The 23216-nt window shown below is 39.9% G+C and overlaps 1 protein-coding gene across 4 annotated transcripts in view; it reads right to left on the bottom strand.

The window, feature by feature from the left end:
* Positions 1-23216, bottom strand: part of stab2 (stabilin 2) — a 75244-nt gene that overhangs the window by 19365 nt on the left and 32663 nt on the right. For all 4 annotated transcript variants that reach the window (XM_061959672.1, XM_061959674.1, XM_061959673.1 and 1 more), the window contains 18 exons: positions 23166-23210; positions 23010-23102; positions 22783-22938; positions 22589-22717; positions 22455-22514; positions 22217-22393; positions 14467-14556; positions 14255-14401; positions 14132-14191; positions 13941-14064; positions 13723-13872; positions 3912-4016; positions 3743-3850; positions 3480-3673; positions 3274-3415; positions 3068-3201; positions 204-369; positions 24-130 (listed from right to left, as the gene is read on the bottom strand). In XM_061959672.1, the coding sequence (XP_061815656.1) occupies positions 24-130; positions 204-369; positions 3068-3201; positions 3274-3415; positions 3480-3673; positions 3743-3850; positions 3912-4016; positions 13723-13872; positions 13941-14064; positions 14132-14191; positions 14255-14401; positions 14467-14556; positions 22217-22393; positions 22455-22514; positions 22589-22717; positions 22783-22938; positions 23010-23102; positions 23166-23210 (2187 nt within the window). The remainder of the gene's footprint in view (positions 1-23; positions 131-203; positions 370-3067; positions 3202-3273; positions 3416-3479; positions 3674-3742; positions 3851-3911; positions 4017-13722; positions 13873-13940; positions 14065-14131; positions 14192-14254; positions 14402-14466; positions 14557-22216; positions 22394-22454; positions 22515-22588; positions 22718-22782; positions 22939-23009; positions 23103-23165; positions 23211-23216) is intronic.

Raw genomic sequence — 23216 nt, forward strand, 5'->3', positions numbered from 1 at the left:
CCTGAAAATGGCGTATAACTCACAGTGAGGAAGTTGGACAAGGAAGGCGTGGTCATGAGGACCTGCAGCAGGTTTCCTGTGCAGCTGAAGCCATCCCCAACGTAACCGGACTTGCACTCGCAGTTCACGTCTTAAAAAACAAACGAACAAAAAAGTTTCGCAGAGACCATAACTTCTTGATCCAGCTCGTCCTACTCACTCACCCTTCATCCGGAAGCAGAAGGCATCCCATGTCTCGCTCAGGTTTTTGCGGATGCCGTAGTCCACGATGCCGATGTGTCCAAAGCCACAGTTGGGGTTGGCGTACGTAGTTGGGTACGCCACCTGCGCCTGGTCCAACCAGCCGGCGGCACACATGTTCAAGCCGCCCTGTGGACAGGATGTCTTACAATCAGGACCACTGAAGGGCGTGGCCATCGTTATTAGGCAGTGATGTGCGGTGAGGTTCAAGGTAAGTGAGGTCCTTTTTTTTTACATTGAATTTCATATGCTTTCATCAGTGTTAATACAGGCTGCAGGGGTATGTACTTTTATGAAAGTCATAAAGTCAGTATTAAGTCATCCGACAGCTATGAAATTATAAAATTATATTACTGAATAGACGACATGACTGAGAATTGTATTTTTGACCATCTATATATGTTGACAAGCAAACGTAAAACAGAGCTGCAGCACGATCACCTCCTTTCCCACAGCTATTTGTGCGGAACTGCCAGTCTGCACGCACATTTCAGGCATGCTAAATATAACCGCCAAACACCTCCCGCAGAACAATTTTAGTCTTGATAAATCACACTGTGTGTGCTAATTCATTATATTTGCATTTTCTCCTTGTGGACGTTCTGTTGATCAACACATACAGTATTCTGCATATTCATGAAGACAGACATTGTGCTCCTTATTTTGCTCACTTAAGAGACGCCTACTCTACGCACAAGCTTAGTAGATTAGCTTTGCGTGTGCTATCAAGTTCGCACATGTTTTAGTACACGCAAACCTTTCGTATATCAGGCCCTAAGATTACTACAACGGCTCTCAGTTGGGTTCCTCTTTATTCATAGTCCGATTAACAAGAATAATAATGCCACGCCTACATTAAAGTCATAGTGTAAAAACGTTTTGAACGATATATTAGCGACAAACAGAAATAGCCTGAGCGCTAAATTCTGACTTGTTTGCACACTAAAGCAGAGAGGCAATACTCGCTTACATACTAAATGAAAAAACTAATACTCGGCAATGACTCGTCTGGTTTCTATGTATTCAGTCAATGCAAACTGCACTAAATCCGGTAAGTTTGCATATGCACTAATCAGACAGGAACGTCAATAGCGACAGCCTTTTACAGTATCAGCTTCCTGCACTCTATTATCAGGAAACATGCCAATTTAGAGAATTTAAAATTTTTCTAAAATGTAAGAAAATTATTATAATCATAGAGAAAATATATGTATTACACCAGGGGTCTCCAAACTTTTTGACTCAGGGGCCGCATTGGGTAAAAAAAATGTGACCGGGCTCTACATATATATACCGTATATATATATATATATATATATATATATATATATATATATATATATATATATATATATATATATATATATATATATATACATATATATATATATATATATATATATATATATATATATATATATATATATATATATATATGTATATATATATATATATATATATATATATATATATATATATATAACCCAGTTGATGTGTAATGAATCCAGAATGTATGACATTTTAGTTTTTTTAATTGCATTACAGAAAATAAAGAACTTGATCACAATATTTTAATTTTCTGAGACAGTCCTGTATATATATATATATATATATATATATATATATATATATATATATATATATATATATATATATATATATATATACATATATATATGTAGAGCCCGGCCCCCGGCCAAATTTTTTTTTACCCAATGCGGCCCCTAAGTCAGAAAGTTTGGAGACCCCTGGTGTAATACATATATTTTCTCTATGATTATAATAATTTTCTTACATTTTCGAAAAATTTAAAATTCTCTAAATTGGCATGTTTCCTGATATTAGAGTATATATATATATATATATATATATATATATATATATATATATATATATATATATATATATATATATATATATATATATATATATATATATATATATATATATATATATGTATATATATATATATATATTTAGATAAATATATATATATATATATATATATATATATATATATATATATATATATATATATATATATATATATATGTGTGTAGAGCCCGGGCCCCGGCCAAATTTTATATATATATATGTAGAGCTTGGCCCCCGGTCAAATTTTTTATATATATATATATATATATATATATATATATATATATATATATATATATATATATATATATATATATATAATTTTTTTTTACCCAATGCGGCCCCCGAGTCAAAAAGTATATATATATATATATATATATATATATATATATATATATATATATATATATATATATACATATATAAATATATATATATATATATATATATATATATATATATATATATATATATACATATATAAATATATATATATATATATATATATATATATATATATATATTCCAAGCGCGATGAAGTCACGTTATTGATGGGAAAAAGCATTTTTAGACAATATGATTGGCCTGAGTGGCTAGGAGACACCGAAAGTAACAAGCGGTAGAAAATGGATTAGAAAGGACAGTTTAAAAAAAAAAATGATAGTAAAAAAAAAATTATAATAATTGTATTTATTTATTTTCAACTTGGGACTTCCCGCAGGCCGGATTTTGGACGCTGGCGGGCCGTAGTTTGGGGACCCCTATATTACACATGTTAATGAGCATAAAAGTCATATTTATGTTTTTATCAATTATTATTAATTTACAAATCTTTCATCAAAACAAGTGAGGCTCTGACTCACCTTCCTTTCTCTTATTGAGACAAACCACTGACATTTTCAACATGAAGCATTGTCTGACTTCCAAACACATTTGTGGTGCCTTTACGGACCTGCTGAGCGTAGGACAGCTGCGTGTAAGAAGCCAAGACTCCTCCCGTGGCAGCGCACACTGACTGAGCTGATGTGTAGTTCAGCTTGTATTGACCGTCTTCTGAACGCAGGTGGAACACGCCGAGTGTCGCGTCTGCACAAACAACACATGAGGTGCACGGTGAGGAAGGGACAGCCAGGAGGGCACGCTGTGACGTGCAAATACCTTCAAAATGCAGGTCGGTGCACAGCGCGTCTTGATGACATTGTCCGTTTTCTTGAAGACAGCGGCTGATCGGAAGCTGTTTGACCTCACAGGTGACGCCGTCTCCGATGTAGCCGTCTTTGCAGGTGCACTTCCTCTTAGCCTACAAACAAAAACATTAGAATTTTTCTGAGCAGTCGACGGCAATAAAACAAAAAAACAAGTACCGGCGACGTCATGACGCATGTGGCGTGTTCATGGCAGCCGCCGTTGTCCCCGGCAACGCAGGGGTCAATAGGTTGACAGGAAAAGCCGTCCCCAGAGTGAGTTTTAGAACACGTGCAGGTCACCAGCTCGCCTCGCTGAGAACACTTGGCCTCCTTCGCACAGCCGCCATTCCACACGTAGCACATGTCCACCACTGCAGACGCACGGCGTACTGTCTCGTTAAACATGTCCACCGCGTCACCAGGCGGACTCGGCGTCCTACCTGTGCAGGTGTATCCGTCTCCCTCATAAAATGGGCGACACACGCATGTGTTGTTCTCCTGGCAGACGGCCTTGACGGAACAAGACGGAGAACACTGGAAGACCTCAGCTGGAGGACATCAAACGTTAGCACAAAGACGGGCTCTACGTGGTGTAAACAAACAAGTCACCTTGTGGTGTCTCGCAGCGCTCGCCGGTCCAGCCCGCCTCACAAAAACAAGAACCGGTCCCTCTTCGTCCGTCGTCACACGTTCCGTGTTCTAAGCAGTTGCAGGCTGAGTAGTGGGAACCAAAACCATGAGGACGAGGTCTTTAAATATTTTCATTCATCCAAGTCATTGTATCAATGGAAACTAGACTGTTCAGGTAGTCCTGGAGACGTTTCAGCTCTCTTCTCCAAGCAGGCCTCATTAGTTCATGCTCACAGACTATGTAGTCTGAGAGGATAGTGTATTTATCCTCTAATCTAGAGACATTCTCCAACAAGGATGGTTTCAATCTACTGTGGTGCAAAACGGCCATAGTACCACCTTAGAAGATAAATACACAGAAACAGGGATGGCGTGGCGCGATTGGGAGAGTGGCCGTGCCAGCAACCTGGTTCCTGGTTCCTGGTTCAATCCCCACCTTCTACCAACCTTGTCACGTCCGTTGTGTCCTTGAGCAAAACACTTCACCCTTGCTCCTGATGGGTCGTGGTTAGGGCCTTGCATGGCAGCTCCCGCCATCAGTGTGTGAATGTGTGTGTGAATGGGTGAATGTGGAAATAGTGTCAAAGCGCTTTGAGTGCCTTGAAGGTAGAAAAGCGCTATACAAGTATAACCCATTTACCATTTACCATCCTCTCAGACGACAGCTGTCCTGCCTTGTCTGTTAGCATGAACTGATTAAATCTATTCGGATGAGAGACAAAAGGTCTTCTAAGACAGTGGTTCTCAAATGGGGGTACGCGTACCCCTGGGGGTACTTGAAGGTATGCCAAGAGGTACGTGAGATTTTTTTTAAATGTCTGTCAAAAAGAACTGTGAAAAAAAATGCAACAATGCAATATTCAGTGTTGACAGCTAGATTTTTGTGGACATGTTCCATAAATATTGATGTTAAAGATTTCTTTTTTTGTGAAGAAATGTTTAGAATTAAGTTCATGAATCCAGATGGATCTCTATTACAATCCCCAAAGAGGGCACTTTAAGTTGATTATTACTTCTATGTGTAGAAATCTTTATTTGTAATTGAATCACCTGTTTATTTTTCAACAAGTTTTTAGTTATTTTTATATCTTTTTTTCCAAATAGTTCTAGAAAAACCACTACAAATGAGAAATATTTTGTACTGTTATACAATTTAATAAATCAGAAACTGATGACATAGCCTGTTGTTCACTATTCTTTATTTATTTTAAATTGCCTTTCAAATGTCTATTCTTGTTGTGTTTTATCAAATACATTTCCCCCAAAAATGCGACTTATACTCCAGTGCGACTTATATATGTTTTTTCCCTTCTTTATTATGCATTTTCGGCCGGAGCGGCTTATAGTCCGAAAAATACGGTATGTGGTTTGGTACAATCTTCATCCCGAAACAATATGTTTGTACAGAATTTATAAGAATGATCAAATATGGTTGCCAGATGCTTTGTTGCAGGTTGTAGCAATACAACTAAGGAAGCGGCCAGCCTTCACTCATTTCCAAAGGATGGGAATATAAGGAAAATATGGACATCTCCAGTCAAATTGACTCGTGCAAAATGGGACGGACTAAGCGAGAGGAGTGAAATTTGCAGCGATTGTACTTGGAAAAAGAAGGGTTTTGGTCGAAGTTTTGATGTAAACAATTTTCAAACTCAAGCCAAAGGGTATAAAAGAAAGGGCATCTCTATCCTCCTTCAAAACCGCAATAAAAGTACAACTCTAGGCAACAATCCCCAAAGAGGGCACTTTAAGTTGATTATTACTTCTATGTGTAGAAATCTTTATTTGTAATTGAATCACCTGTTTATTTTTCAACAAGTTTTTAGTTATTTTTATATCTTTTTTTCCAAATAGTTCTAGAAAAACCACTACAAATGAGAAATATTTTGTACTGTTATACAATTTAATAAATCAGAAACTGATGACATAGCCTGTTGTTCACTATTCTTTATTTATTTTAAATTGCCTTTCAAATGTCTATTCTTGTTGTTGGGTTTTATCAAATACATTTCCCCCAAAAATGCGACTTATACTCCAGGGCGACTTATATATGTTTTTTCCCTTCTTTATTATGCATTTTCGGCCGGTGCGGCTTATACTCCGGAGCGGCTTATAGTCCGAAAAATACGGTATGTGGTTTGGTACAATCTTCATCCCGAAACAATATGTTTGTACAGAATTTATAAGAATGATCAAATATGGTTGCCAGATGCTTTGTTGCAAGTTGTAGCAATACAACTAAGGAAGCGGCCAGCCTTCACTCATTTCCAAATGACGGGAATATAAGGAAAATATGGACATCTCCAGTCAAATTGACTCGTGCAAAATGGGACGGACTAAGCGAGAGGAGTGAAATTTGCAGCGATTGTACTTGGAAAAAGAAGGGTTTTGGTCGAAGTTTTGATGTAAACAATTTTCAAACTCAAGCCAAAGGGTATAAAAGAAAGGGCATCTCTATCCTCCTTCAAAACCGCAATAAAAGTACAACTCTAGGCAACAATCCCCAAAGAGGGCACTTTAAGTTGATTATTACTTCTATGTGTAGAAATCTTTATTTGTAATTGAATCACCTGTTTATTTTTCAACAAGTTTTTAGTTATTTTTATATCTTTTTTTCCAAATAGTTCTAGAAAAACCACTACAAATGAGAAATATTTTGTACTGTTATACAATTTAATAAATCAGAAACTGATGACATAGCCTGTTGTTCACTATTCTTTATTTATTTTAAATTGCCTTTCAAATGTCTATTCTTGGTGTTGGGTTTTATCAAATACATTTCCCCCAAAAATGCGACTTATACTCCAGTGCGACTTATATATGTTTTTTCCCTTCTTTATTATGCATTTTCGGCCGGTGCGGCTTATACTCCGGAGCGGCTTATAGTCCGAAAAATACGGTATGTGGTTTGGTACAATCTTCATCCCGAAACAATATGTTTGTACAGAATTTATAAGAATGATCAAATATGGTTGCCAGATGCTTTGTTGCAAGTTGTAGCAATACAACTAAGGAAGCGGCCAGCCTTCACTCATTTCCAAATGATGGGAATATAAGGAAAATATGGACATCTCCAGTCAAATTGACTCGTGCAAAATGGGACGGACTAAGCGAGAGGAGTGAAATTTGCAGCGATTGTACTTGGAAAAAGAAGGGTTTTGGTCGAAGTTTTGATGTAAACAATTTTCAAACTCAAGCCAAAGGGTATAAAAGAAAGGGCATCTCTATCCTCCTTCAAAACCGCAATAAAAGTACAACTCTAGGCAACAATCCCCAAAGAGGGCACTTTAAGTTGATTATTACTTCTATGTGTAGAAATCTTTATTTGTAATTGAATCACCTGTTTATTTTTCAACAAGTTTTTAGTTATTTTTATATCTTTTTTTCCAAATAGTTCTAGAAAAACCACTACAAATGAGAAATATTTTGTACTGTTATACAATTTAATAAATCAGAAACTGATGACATTGCCTGTTGTTCACTATTCTTTATTTATTTTAAATTGCCTTTCAAATGTCTATTCTTGGTGTTGGGTTTTATCAAATACATTTCCCCCAAAAATGCGACTTATACTCCAGTGCGACTTATATATGTTTTTTCCCTTCTTTATTATGCATTTTCGGCCGGTGCGGCTTATACTCCGGAGCGGCTTATAGTCCGAAAAATACGGTATGTGGTTTGGTACAATCTTCATCCCGAAACAATATGTTTGTACAGAATTTATAAGAATGATCAAATATGGTTGCCAGATGCTTTGTTGCAGGTTGTAGCAATACAACTAAGGAAGCGGCCAGCCTTCACTCATTTCCAAATGATGGGAATATAAGGAAAATATGGACATCTCCAGTCAAATTGACTCGTGCAAAGCGAGAGGAGTGAAATTTGCAGCGATTGTACTTGGAAAAAGAAGGGTTTTGGTCGAAGTTTTGATGTAAACAATTTTCAAACTCAAGCCAAAGGGTATAAAAGAAAGGGCATCTCTATCCTCCTTCAAAACCGCAATAAAAGTACAACTCCAGGCAACAATCCCCAAAGAGGGCACTTTAAGTTGATTATTACTTCTATGTGTAGAAATCTTTATTTGTAATTGAATCACCTGTTTATTTTTCAACAAGTTTTTAGTTATTTTTATATCTTTTTTTCCAAATAGTTCTAGAAAAACCACTACAAATGAGAAATATTTTGTACTGTTATACAATTTAATAAATCAGAAACTGATGACATAGCCTGTTGTTCACTATTCTTTATTTATTTTAAATTGCCTTTCAAATGTCTATTCTTGTTGTTGGGTTTTATCAAATACATTTCCTCCAAAAATGCGACTTATACTCCAGTGCGACTTATATATGTTTTTTCCCTTCTTTATTATGCATTTTCGGCCGGTGCGGCTTATACTCCGGAGCGGCTTATAGTCCGAAAAATGCGGTATGTGGTTTGGTACAATCTTCATCCCGAAACAATATGTTTGTACAGAATTTATAAGAATGATCAAATATGGTTGCCAGGTGCTTTGTTGCAGGTTGTAGCAATACAACTAAGGAAGCGGCCAGCCTGCACTCACTTCCAAATGATGGGAATATAAGGAAAATATGGACATCTCCAGTCAAATTGACTCGTGCAAAATGGGACGGACTAAGCGAGAGGAGTGAAATTTGCAGCGATTGTACTTGGAAAAAGAAGGGTTTTGGTCGAAGTTTTGATGTAAACAATTTTCAAACTCAAGCCAAAGGGTATAAAAGAAAGGGCATCTCTATCCTCCTTCAAAACCGCAATAAAAGTACAACTCTAGGCAACAATCCCCAAAGAGGGCACTTTAAGTTGATTGTTACTTCTATGTGTAGAAATCTTTATTTATAATTGAATCACCGGTTTATTTTTCAACAAGTTTTTAGTTATTTTTATATCTTTTTTTCCAAATAGTTCTAGAAAAACCACTACAAATGAGAAATATTTTGTACTGTCATACAATTTAATAAATCAGAAACTGATGACATAGCCTGTTGTTCACTATTCTTTATTTATTTTAAATTGCCTTTCAAATGTCTATTCTTGTTGTTGGGTTTTATCAAATACATTTCCCCCAAAAATGCGACTTATACTCCAGTGCGACTTATATATGTTTTTTCCCTTCTTTATTATGCATTTTCGGCCGGTGCGGCTTATACTCCGGAGCGGCTTATAGTCCGAAAAATACGGTATGTGGTTTGGTACAATCTTCATCCCGAAACAATATGTTTGTACAGAATTTATAAGAATGATCAAATATGGTTGCCAGATGCTTTGTTGCAGGTTGTAGCAATACAACTAAGGAAGCGGCCAGCCTTCACTCATTTCCAAATGATGGGAATATAAGGAAAATATGGACATCTCCAGTCAAATTGACTCGTGCAAAATGGGACGGACTAAGCGAGAGGAGTGAAATTTGCAGCGATTGTACTTGGAAAAAGAAGGGTTTTGGTCGAAGTTTTGATGTAAACAATTTTCAAACTCAAGCCAAAGGGTATAAAAGAAAGGGCATCTCTATCCTCCTTCAAAACCGCAATAAAAGTACAACTCTAGGCAACAATCCCCAAAGAGGGCACTTTAAGTTGATTATTACTTCTATGTGTAGAAATCTTTATTTGTAATTGAATCACCTGTTTATTTTTCAACAAGTTTTTAGTTATTTTTATATCTTTTTTTCCAAATAGTTCTAGAAAAACCACTACAAATGAGAAATATTTTGTACTGTTATACAATTTAATAAATCAGAAACTGATGACATAGCCTGTTGTTCACTATTCTTTATTTATTTTAAATTGCCTTTCAAATGTCTATTCTTGTTGTTGGGTTTTATCAAATACATTTCCCCCAAAAATGCGACTTATACTCCAGTGCGACTTATATATGTTTTTTCCCTTCTTTATTATGCATTTTCGGCCGGTGCGGCTTATACTCCGGAGCGGCTTATAGTCCGAAAAATACGGTATGTGGTTTGGTACAATCTTCATCCCGAAACAATATGTTTGTACAGAATTTATAAGAATGATCAAATATGGTTGCCAGGTGCTTTGTTGCAGGTTGTAGCAATACAACTAAGGAAGCGGCCAGCCTTCACTCATTTCCAAATATATAAGGAAAATATGGACATCTCCAGTCAAATTGACTCGTGCAAAATGGGACGGACTAAGCGAGAGGAGTGAAATTTGCAGCGATTGTACTTGGAAAAAGAAGGGTTTTGGTCGAAGTTTTGATGTAAACAATTTTCAAACTCAAGCCAAAGGGTATAAAAGAAAGGGCATCTCTATCCTCCTTCAAAACCGCAATAAAAGTACAACTCTAGGCAACAATCCCCAAAGAGGGCACTTTAAGTTGATTATTACTTCTATGTGTAGAAATCTTTATTTATAATTGAATCACCGGTTTATTTTTCAACAAGTTTTTAGTTATTTTTATATCTTTTTTTCCAAATAGTTCTAGAAAGACCACTACAAATGAGAAATATTTTGTACTGTTATACAATTTAATAAATCAGAAACTGATGACATAGCCTGTTGTTCACTATTCTTTATTTATTTTAAATTGCCTTTCAAATGTCTATTCTTGTTGTTGGGTTTTATCAAATACATTTCCCCCAAAAATGCGACTTATACTCCAGTGCGACTTATATATGTTTTTTCCCTTCTTTATTATGCATTTTCGGCCGGTGCGGCTTATACTCCGGAGCGGCTTATAGTCCGAAAAATACGATATGTGGTTTGGTACAATCTTTATCCCGAAACAATATGTTTGTACAGAATTTATAAGAATGATCAAATATGGTTGCCAGATGCTTTGTTGCAGGTTGTAGCAATACAACTAAGGAAGCGGCCAGCCTGCACTCACTTCCAAATGATGGGAATATAAGGAAAATATGGACATCTCCAGTCAAATTGACTCGTGCAAAATGGGACGGACTAAGCGAGAGGAGTGAAATTTGCAGCGATTGTACTTGGAAAAAGAAGGGTTTTGGTCGAAGTTTTGATGTAAACAATTTTCAAACGGTATAAAAGAAAGGGCATCTCTATCCTCCTTCAAAACCGCAATAAAAGTACAACTCTAGGCAACAATCCCCAAAGAGGGCACTTTAAGTTGATTATTACTTCTATGTGTAGAAATCTTTATTTATAATTGAATCACCGGTTTATTTTTCAACAAGTTTTTAGTTATTTTTATATCTTTTTTTCCAAATAGTTCCAGAAAGACCACTACAAATGAGAAATATTTTGTACTGTTATACAATTTAATAAATCAGAAACTGATGACATAGCCTGTTGTTCACTATTCTTTATTTATTTTAAATTGCCTTTCAAATGTCTATTCTTGTTGTTGGGTTTTATCAAATACATTTCCCCCAAAAATGCGACTTATACTCCAGTGCGACTTATATATGTTTTTTCCCTTCTTTATTATGCATTTTCGGCCGGTGCGGCTTATACTCCGGAGCGGCTTATAGTCCGAAAAATACGGTATGTGGTTTGGTACAATCTTCATCCCGAAACAATATGTTTGTACAGAATTTATAAGAATGATCAAATATGGTTGCCAGATGCTTTGTTGCAAGTTGTAGCAATACAACTAAGGAAGCGGCCAGCCTTCACTCATTTCCAAATGATGGGAATATAAGGAAAATATGGACATCTCCAGTCAAATTGACTCGTGCAAAATGGGACGGACTAAGCGAGAGGAGTGAAATTTGCAGCGATTGTACTTGGAAAAAGAAGGGTTTTGGTCGAAGTTTTGATGTAAACAATTTTCAAACTCAAGCCAAAGGGTATAAAAGAAAGGGCATCTCTATCCTCCTTCAAAACCGCAATAAAAGTACAACTCTAGGCAACAATCCCCAAAGAGGGCACTTTAAGTTGATTATTACTTCTATGTGTAGAAATCTTTATTTATAATTGAATCACCGGTTTATTTTTCAACAAGTTTTTAGTTATTTTTATATCTTTTTTTCCAAATAGTTCTAGAAAGACCACTACAAATGAGAAATATTTTGTACTGTTATACAATTTAATAAATCAGAAACTGATGACATAGCCTGTTGTTCACTATTCTTTATTTATTTTAAATTGCCTTTCAAATGTCTATTCTTGTTGTTGGGTTTTATCAAATACATTTCCCCCAAAAATGCGACTTATACTCCAGTGCGACTTATATATGTTTTTTCCCTTTTTTATTATGCATTTTCGGCCGGTGCGGCTTATACTCCGGAGCGACTTATAGTCCGAAAAATACGGTATGTGGTTTGGTACAATCTTCATCCCGAAACAATATGTTTGTACAGAATTTATAAGAATGATCAAATATGGTTGCCAGATGCTTTGTTGCAGGTTGTAGCAATACAACTAAGGAAGCGGCCAGCCTTCACTCATTTCCAAATGATGGGAATATAAGGAAAATATGGACATCTCCAGTCAAATTGACTCGTGCAAAATGGGACGGACTAAGCGAGAGGAGTGAAATTTGCAGCGATTGTACTTGGAAAAAGAAGGGTTTTGGTCGAAGTTTTGATGTAAACAATTTTCAAACTCAAGCCAAAGGGTATAAAAGAAAGGGCATCTCTATCCTCCTTCAAAACCGCAATAAAAGTACAACTCCAGGCAACAATCCCCAAAGAGGGCACTTTAAGTTGATTATTACTTCTATGTGTAGAAATCTTTATTTGTAATTGAATCACCTGTTTATTTTTCAACAAGTTTTTAGTTATTTTTATATCTTTTTTTCCAAATAGTTCTAGAAAAACCACTACAAATGAGAAATATTTTGTACTGTTATACAATTTAATAAATCAGAAACTGATGACGTAGCCTGTTGTTCACTATTCTTTATTTATTTTAAATTGCCTTTCAAATGTCTATTCTTGTTGTTGGGTTTTATCAAATACATTTCCCCCAAAAATGCGACTTATACTCCAGTGCGACTTATATATGTTTTTTCCCTTCTTTATTATGCCTTTTCGGCCGGTGCGGCTTATACTCCGGAGCGACTTATAGTCCGAAAAATACGGTATGTGGTTTGGTACAATCTTCATCCCGAAACAATATGTTTGTACAGAATTTATAAGAATGATCAAATATGGTTGCCAGATGCTTTGTTGCAGGTTGTAGCAATACAACTAAGGAAGCGGCCAGCCTTCACTCATTTCCAAATGATGGGAATATAAGGAAAATATGGACATCTCCAGTCAAATTGACTCGTGCAAAATGGGACGGACTAAGCGAGAGGAGTGAAATTTGCAGCGATTGTACTTGGAAAAAGAAGGGTTTTGGTCGAAGTTTTGATGTAAACAATTTTCAAACGGTATAAAAGAAAGGGCATCTCTATCCTCCTTCAAAACCGCAATAAAAGTACAACTCCAGGCAACAATCCCCAAAGAGGGCACTTTAAGTTGATTATTACTTCTATGTGTAGAAATCTTTATTTATAATTGAATCACCGGTTTATTTTTCAACAAGTTTTTAGTTATTTTTATATCTTTTTTTCCAAATAGTTCTAGAAAGACCACTACAAATGAGAAATATTTTGTACTGTTATACAATTTAATAAATCAGAAACTGATGACATAGTGCTGTATTTTACTTCTTTATCTCTTTTTTTCAACCAAAAATGCTTTGCTCTGATTAGGGGGTACTTGAATTAAAAAACAAATTCACAGGGGGTACATCGCTGAAAAAAGGTTGAGAACCACTGTTCTAAGACAATCCCGGCAGTCCGGTTGTGATCGATTAAACGCCTGAGAAGATGAAAGATGATGTAAAAAGAGAATCACCTCTACAATTGGCGCCGTGAAACCCCTCGGCACAAAGCTCGCAAGCCACGCCCCTGAAGCCCGTCACGCAAGTACAAGTGCCGTTGCCAAGATGGCCGTCATCACAGTCACCACGGTTACTGCAAGGGGAACCGACACCGCCCGGGCACGCTGGAAAGGAAGGTGGCAGACTATGTTCATCCCTGTGCGATGACATCATCGCGCGTCTGCGGTCTCACCTTGACAGTCTCGCCCGTAGTAACCACGGCAACACTTTGGCTTCCACAAGTTGACCGTGCACACGCTGCGGCAGCCCGAGTTCCTGCTGAAAAGCACGGTGGGCAGGTCGCACTTCTCCACCATCTGAAGACAACATGGCGTTACGAAGCGGCGGCAGTGGGTTGCTGTGGAACCGAGCGACAACACGCACCTTCTGCGTGGATCCTCTCGGACACTGATTGGCCTTAGTTTTGCACAGTCCACAAGTCATCTAGGAAAGGTCAAAGGTCGGCATTGTTGTTTGCAGTGTGACCTCCACAGGAAGAAAACTCACCTGAAGGTCAAAGGTCGTCTGCTCATCACACCGCCCCCCAAGGCTGGGCGGGGTCAGCAGGCAGTCGATCCCGTAAGCGATGCCGCCGTTAAACACGAGATGTCTTTGGACGATCCGGCACTTTCCGTCGTTGACGAAGATTTGTCCCTGGTGGAGAACAGGTCACGTGAAAGCCGGTCTCCTTCCTCCACTCTCCTCTTCATCACACTTACAATTTCGTCCGGGCCGCCGCAATTAAACGAGAGAGACGAGCCCTGCAGCGTCCGAGGAGAGTCCAAATGGATCAGGCCTTCAGCGTAAACCTGATCAGAGACAACACGTGAGATTGCTAGCCTGCTAACAGCAGTGGACTTGGTACAATCAGTGTAGTGTGGCCCCCTGCATCCTGCCTTGGGCTCTAACCAGGGCCCGCAGTTTGAGATTTGAGCACGCTAAGTAATGAGCTAAAAGCTTGAGCTGTCAGCTTGTTGTCAAGGGTGACTCTCATAGGGCCCCCCTTTAGTTTTTCATTACGTTTTACTTTTTTTCTTTATTGTGTGTGGAAATCTGCACTGCAACCACACAATTTCCCCATTGTGGGATAAATAAAAGTCTGTCTTATCCTGTCCTAATGCTGTCATAGTTGTAAACCTCAAAATTATGTCGACAGGAAAATTCCCCCTTCAAAATAGCCATAGGAGTGATTTTAGACTTGTTTTCTAATGAGTTTGGAACTATTTTGGAACACCCACTTTTAGCTCCAAAATGTGGGTGCTGCTGACATCACCTACGGAAGACTGGAGGCAATTTTATGTTGCGTAGTACCATATTTTTCGGACTATAGGTCGCAGTTTTTTTCATAGTTTGGCCGGGGGTGCGACTTATACTCAGGGGCGACTTATGTGTGAAATTATTAACACATTACCGTAAAATATCAAATAATATTATTTAGCTCATTCACGTAAGAGACTAGACGTATAAGATTTCATGGGATTTAGCGATTAGGAGTGACAGATTGTTTGGTAAACGTATAGCATGTTCTATATGTTATAGTTATTTGAATGACTCTTACCATAATATGTTACGTTAACATACCAGGCACGTTCTCAGTTGGTTATTTATGCGTCATATGACGTACACTTATTCAGCCTGTTGTTCACTATTCTTTATTTATTTTAAATTGCCTTTCAAATGTCTATTCTTGGTGTTGGGTTTTATCAAATAAATTTCCCCCAAAAATGCGACTTATATATGTTTTTTCCCTTCTTTATTATGCATTTTCGGCCGGTGCGACTTATACTCAGGGGCGACTTATGTGTGAAATTATTAACACATTACCGTAAAATATCAAATAATATTATTTAGCTCATTCACGTAAGAGACTAGACGTATAAGATTTCATGGGATTTAGCGATTAGGAGTGACAGATTGTTTGGTAAACGTATAGCATGTTCTATATGTTATAGTTATTTGAATGACTCTTACCATAATATGTTACGTTAACATACCAGGCACTAGAGATGCGCGGTTTGCGGGCACAACCGCGGAGTCCGCAGATTATCCGTGGATCGGGCGGATGAAATTTAAAAAAATTAGATTTTATCCGCGGGTCGGGTCGGGTCGGGTGGTTGAAATAAAAAAAAAAAAAGATTTTAAATAGATTCAGGCGGGTGGCAGTTAAACCAATTTGGAAATATATATACATAGTTAAATGTTGTTACCCACATACGAAAAACGAGCAGGCACCTGCTGCATATGCCACAACAGAAGAAAAAAAAAAAAAGAGATGGACACTTTTACGGAGCGGAGAAGGGACGCCTCGCCGGGGTCCGGGACCGAGGCCCCTTCCCCCGAGAGGGCCCCACCGGGAGCCGTAGCTGAGGCGATCCGCGAGAAGGGCCCGACGCACGTCCAGGTTCACCACCGCGCCCACTGCACCGACACCCCGCCTCGTCCGCCTTCGCCGCGGCCGGCGTCACGCGCAGCAGGTAAGCAGCTTACCTGCCCGCCACCCCCGTGGCCGGGGGCTCGTAACAGGGGTCACTCCGCGCGCTCCGCCCGCGCAGCTTACCTGCCCGCCACCCCTGTTGCCGGGGGTGCGTAACAGGGGTCACTCCGCGCGCAGTGCGCTCACGAAAGGGGTGGGGCTCACCCTGGTTGATATAGACAGCAGCTAGGACGGTGGCCATGGAAGTTGGAACCCGCTAAGGAGTGTGTAACAACCCACCTGCCGAATCAACTAGCCCTGAAAATGGATGGCGCTGGAGCGTCGGGCCAATACCCGGCCGTCGCCGGCAGCGAGACGCGCTTGGAGGTGCGCTCAGCGCGGCTCCCATATGATTGCGCACTGGTGTGCGTCTGGGTCGTGACAGCGTGGCACGCGAATGTCTGAACTGCATTGGATCAGTCTCCTTTCTTTAACAGGCAAAAGCTTTATAACCTCACTAATGCCTTGCATCGTCTATATTAGATATATAACAACGGGCGGGTGCGGGCGGATGCGGTTCTGATCAAATGTTAGATTGGGTGGATTGCGGATGGTTGACGACTTTCTGATGCGGTTGCGGATGAAATAATTGCCGATCCGCGCATCTCTAACAGGCACGTTCTCAGTTGGTTATTTATGCGTCATATAACGTACACTTATTCAGCCTGTTGTTCACTATTCTTTATTTATTTTAAATTGCCTTTCAAATGTCTATTCTTGGTGTTGGGTTTTATCAAATAAATTTCCCCCAAAAATGCGACTTATATATGTTTTTTCCCTTCTTTATTATGCATTTTCGGCCGGTGCGGCTTATACTCCGGAGCGGCTTATAGTCCGGAAAATACGGTATGTGGTTTGGTACAATCTTCATCCCGAAACATTATGTTTGTACAGAATTTATAAGAATGATCAAATATGGTTGCCAGATGCTTTGTTGCAGGTTGTAGCAATACAACTAAGGAAGCGGCCAGCCTGCACTCACTTCCAAATGATGGGAATATAAGGAAAATATGGACATCTCCAGTCAAATTGACTCGTGCAAAATGGGACGGACTAAGCGGGAGGAGTGAAATTTGCAGCGATTGTACTTGGAAAAAGAAGGGTTTTGGTCAAAGTTTTGATGTAAACAATTTTCAAACTCAAGCCAAAAGGTATAAAAGAAAGGGCATCTCTATCCTCCTTCAAAACCGCAATAAAAGTACACCTCCAGGCAACTTCAACCCTGAACTAACCCCCTCCCCGGATTGTTAATAATCAAATGTAAACAATCAAATGTAGATACTTTTCTTATGCCTTCTGATTTTTCTCTCTCTCTCTCTCTCTCTCTCTCTCTCTCTCTCTATGTCCACTACTTTCTGTACATATCCTACCAAGTCAGACCTACACTGTTTCAATATCCATTTCTCTGTTCTCAATTTTTGATGACTGATGATAACAACCAAACCTAACCCCCCACCCCCCCACCCACCCCCCCCTCCCACACCCCGAATTGTAAATAATGTAAATAATTCAATGTATATACCCTGATGATTATCTTGTGTGATGACTGTATTATGATGATAGTATATATCTGTATCATGAATCAATTTAAGTGGACCCCGACTTAAACAAGTTGAAAAACTTATTGGGGTGTTACCATTTAGTGGTCAATTGTACGGAATATGTACTTCACTGTGCAACCGACTAATAAATGTCTCAATCAATCAATCAATCAATGCAATCCCAGAAATCAGCAGCACCCTTGAGGGGAGAAAGACTGGGTCAAATTCAGCGGAAAAATGGAGAAAGAAGAAAAAAGGAGAGATAACAAATGTAACCCGCTAATATTCTATTTTGCGTCCTCTCCAACTGATGACTCCCTCATGGGGAAACCAGGACACAACTAAGGACAGGTTGGACTGACAATAGATAAATCAAAAACAAAAGAGATGCGGGTAAAAAAAATATGGCAAAGCCAGGGGTAGCGAACGACTTTACCTATCTCGGAAGTGTCATCAGCAATGATGGAGGAGCAAACAAAGATGTGGAGGCAAGCATAGGGAAGGCCAAGGCTTCGTTTGCCCAGTTAAAACCAGGAACATCTCCACCAAAACCAAATTACAGATCCTTGAATCCAACGTGAAGTCCATCCTACCATACAGCTGCAAAATGTGGGGTCTGACACAACTCAACATCAAGAAACTTCAGACTAGGGCTGCAACTAACAACTAATTTGATAATCGATTAATCTGTCGATTATTACTTCGATTAATCGATTAATAATCGGATAAAAGAGACAAACTACATTTCTATCCTTTCCAGTATTTTATTGGGAAAAAAACAGCATACTTGCACCATACTGGCACCATACTTGTTTTGATTATTGTTTCTCAGCTGTTTGTAAATGTTGCAGTTTATAAATAAAGGTTTATAAAAATAAAAAAAATAAAAAAAATAAATAAATAAAAAAATAGCCTCTGCGCATGCGCATAGCATAGATCCAACGAATCGATGACTAAATTAATCGCCCACTATTTTTATAATCAATTTTAATCGATTTAATCGATTCGTTGTTGCAGCTCTACTTCAAACCTTCATCAACTCAAGACTACGCTACATTTTGGTAATTTGGTGGCCTAAAAACTGCTAGTAAAAACAGGTCAGGAGCTAGTCAAAGTTGCAATCAGAGGAAGACAGTGGAGATGGATTGGCCACACTCTTCGGAAACCTGCAACATCCATCACCAGAGCGCCGCTTGAATGTGACCCTCAAGGGAAGAGAAGAAGGGAAAGGCCACAGCTGTCCTAGATGTACACAGCGCCAACACCTCTAGGCAAGAGGGGAAGAGAATCGCAGGCGACCGAAAGACAACTAGCAGAGACCCTATGCTCTAGAAAGGGCGAAGCGTTTCAAGGAGGTAAGTACATAAGTCAACTGATGTTTTCCTCAAGAATGCTGAAAGAGCATGAGGCTGTGGGGTCTATAGATGTGGAGATTGAAGAGCAGGGAAGTCCGGAAATGGCGATTATTTTATATTATGTTTTGCTCATAAAGTTAACCATATTGGTTATGAAGTAATCATAGACCAAGGCGACAAAAACATGCAATTAAGTGATCAAAATAATAGTTTTGCAGGCTTTTATCCACACTGTCTATGCGGGGAAATGGGCTCCAGTTCTGTAGACGGCATCACACCAAGAGGAGGCGGCATATCGAGTCTGGCGATGGAAAGAGGGTGTTCCAAGTACGGTTAGTTATCTACACGTTACTCAAAAACTAATTGATATTGTGTGAAAAGTCGGTCAGATTCCTTTTCGGGCGCAAAAAAATCCAAGACAACTTGTCTGGAGAATTTCAGTCTTCTGGACACCTCAGGTCCTTCAAGTTGTCAGGGTCATAGACGTGCTATCACACGGCCACACTAATCAATAAGGCTGTGAATCTTTGGGTGTCGATTCTTGGGGTCACGATTCGATTCAAAATCGATTTTTTTTTTCCAATTCAACACAATTCTCGATTCAAAAACGATTTTTTTCCCGATTCAAAAGGATTCTCTATTCATTCAATACATAGGATTTCAGCAGGATCTACCCCAGTCTGCTGACATTAGAGATGCGCGGTTTGCGGGCACAACCGCGGAGTCCGCGGATTATCCGCGGATCGGGCGGATGAAATTAAAAAAAATTAGATTTTATCCGCGGGTCGGGTCGGGTCGGGCGGTTGAAATAAAAAAAAAATTAGATTTTAAATAGATTCAGGCGGGTGGCAGTTAAACCAATTCGGAAATATATATACATAGTTAAATGTTGTTACCCACATACGAAAAATGAGCAGGCACCTGCTGCATATGCCACAACAGAAGAAAAAAAAAAAAAGAGATGGACACTTTTACGGAGCGGAGAAGGGACGCCTCGCCGGGGTCCGCGACCGAGGCCCCTTCCCCCGAGAGGGCCCCACCGGGAGCCGTAGCTGAGGTGATCCGCGAGAAGGGCCCGACGCACATCCAGGGTCACCACCGCGCCCACCGCACCGACACCCCGCCTCGTCCGCTTCGCCGCGGCCGGCGTCACGCGCAGCAGGTAAGCAGCTTACCTGCCCGCCAACCCCGTGGCCGGGGGCTCGTAACAGGGGTCACTCCGCGCGCTCCGCCCGCGCAGCTTACCTGCCCGCCACCCCTGTTGCCGGGGGCACGTAACAGGGGTCACTCCGCGCGCAGTGCGCTCACGAAAGGGGTGGGGCTCACCCTGGTTGATATAGACAGCAGGACGATGGCCATGGAAGTTGGAACCCGCTAAGGAGTGTGTAACAACCCACCTGCCGAATCAACTAGCCCTGAAAATGGATGGCGCTGGAGCGTCGGGCCCATACCCGGCCGTCGCCGGCAGCGAGACGCGCTTGGAGGTGCGCTCAGCGCGGCTCCCATATGATTGCGCACTGGTGTGCGTCTGGGTCGTGACAGCGTGGCACGCGAATGTCTGTGCTGCATTGGATCAGTCTCCTTTCTTTAACAGGCAAAAGCTTTATAACCTCACTAATGCCTTGCATCGTCTATATTAGATATATAACAACGGGCGGGTGCGGTTCTGATCAAATGTTAGGTCGGGTGGATGGCGGATGGTTGACGACTTTCTGATGCGGTTGCGGATGAAATAATTGCCTATCCGCGCATCTCTAGCTGACATGCAAGCAGAGTAGTAGATTTTTGTAAAAAGCTTTTATAATTGTAAAGGACAATGTTTTATCAACTGATTGCAACAATGTACATTTGTTTCAACTATTAAATGAACCAAAAATATGACTTATTTTATCTTTGTGAAAATATTGGACACAGTGTGTTGTCAAGCTTATGAGATGCGATGCAAGTGTAAGCCACTGTGACACTATTGTTCTTTTTTTTTTTAATTTTTATAAATGTCTAATGATAATGTCAATGAGGGATTTTTAATCACTGCTATGTTGAAATTGTAACTAATATTGATACTGTTGTTGATAATATTCATTTTTGTTTCACTACTTTGTCGTGTTTGTGTCTCCTCTCAATTGTTCTGTTGATTGCTGTTTTGAGTGTTGCTGGGTCGGGTTTGGTTTTGGAATTGGATTGCATTGTTATGGTATTGCTGTGTATTGTTTTGTTGGATTGATTAATAAAAAATATAAAAAATTGTTGTTTTTTTTAAATCGATTTTTGAAGAATGAGAATCGATACTGAATCGTACAACATGAGAATGGCGATTTGAATTTGAATCGATTTTTTTCCCACACCCCTAGAAGTTTGTTCACTTTCTGTGTTAAATGTCAGCATTTCTAACAAGCAAAGAAGATAACAAAGAAAATGCAATAATTAGCGTTGTCAAATCATTAATTTGTTAAAATGACATTTAAGATGTCATTTTACCTACTCAGTGGCCTAGTGGTTGGAGTGTCCGCCCTGAGATCGGTAGGCTGTGAGTTCAAACCCCGGCCGAGTCATACCAAAGACTAAAAAAAATGGGACCCATTACCTCCCTGCTTGGCACTCGGCATCAAGGGTTGGAATTGGGGGTTAAATCACCAAAATGATTCCCGGGCGCGGCCACCGCTGCTGCCCACTGCTCCCCTCACCTCCCAGGGGGTGATCAAGGGTGATGGGTCAAATGCAGAGAATAATCTCGCCACACCTAGTGTGTGTGTGACAATCATTGGTACTTTAACTTTAACTTTAAATGGCAGTGCAACGTCGAAATAAACCATTCAACCATGTTTGGCCAACCCAAAATCGCATGATTATTCTGTGTTTCTACTTGAATAATGCGATTTTTAAATTTTTTTTTTTTTTGAAATTAATAAAAAAAAAAATATATATATATATGAAAAAAATAAATGAATTAAAAAAAAAAAAAATCGTTTAAAAAAAAAAAAGAGAATCGATTCTGAATCGCCCAACGTGAGAATCGCGATTCGAATTCGAATCAATTTTTTCCCACACCCCTACTAATCAACATCCGTTACATTAGCATGCAGAAAAGTTGACCTTTCACCTTGTGGTTCTGGACAACATGATACTTGAGGTACTCCTTCAGGTGCATGCGGTTGTGTGGGTGAAACAGGAAGTCCTTCTGCTCCTGTGGCAAGGTTGCCATGGCAGCATTTGAGGGCATGAACAGCATCACTGGCTGGTACCGCCCCTCATGCACCATGTCCATCACACCCGTGTCCTGAAAAATCACAACATCAGCTCACAGGATTGGATTGTCTGACGCCGAAGTAGGTTCGGACCTGCAGCAGCTTGGAGAAGGTCCCGTAACCGTTACGATCGGCCACGTTTGTCAAGTTCAGCTGCAACGAGAACGACACTTTTGAACGCCAGGAATCTCACGGGGAGAATCACACGACTTGATGATTCTGCTCACGGGCGGTTCTGACTCCATCTTGGCGTCCAAGTGGGGCGGGAACAGAATCCTGTCAATCTCGTGGAAGATTCCGTTGACGCTGAGTGCGTCGCTGTACGTGACGTTGGCCTGGTTGACGAAAATGCTGCCCTGAAATGATGCCATGAAGAAGGTTGTTATTTTATCATGTCATATGTGGGCCATGTGTAAGTCACCTGGGAGGAGCTTGTCGCCAGGACGAGCCCGGACAACGTGGTGAGGTTCCGAGGCGTCTGCAGGTCAGCGGGCAGCAGCGTGTGACACATGACGATGTGACCGCGCAGGACGGCACTGAACTCTTCTTTGTGTTTGTCCAACATCAAACGTTTCATCTGCCAGGACGCCACACGTGAGCTCAATGCCAACGTGCTAACTTGTCAGAAGTTCACAGAACATTCCTTACCCTGCCTGGCCCATTTTTGTCCGCTAAGTAGGCGGCGGTGCTCGGAGCAAATACGGTGAACGGGCCGCGACCTCTTAGCGATACTTCTACCAACTATAAGCAGAGTCAATTGGTCACATGAGCATTTGCTGATGCGGCGGAGACACGGTCACTCACCATCAGGCCCAGGTAAAAATCTCGCAGACGCCTGCTCAGAATTTCCTGCAG

Source organism: Nerophis lumbriciformis, linkage group LG05 (genome assembly GCF_033978685.3).
Source record: "Nerophis lumbriciformis linkage group LG05, RoL_Nlum_v2.1, whole genome shotgun sequence".
Lineage (NCBI taxonomy): Eukaryota > Metazoa > Chordata > Actinopteri > Syngnathiformes > Syngnathidae > Nerophis > Nerophis lumbriciformis.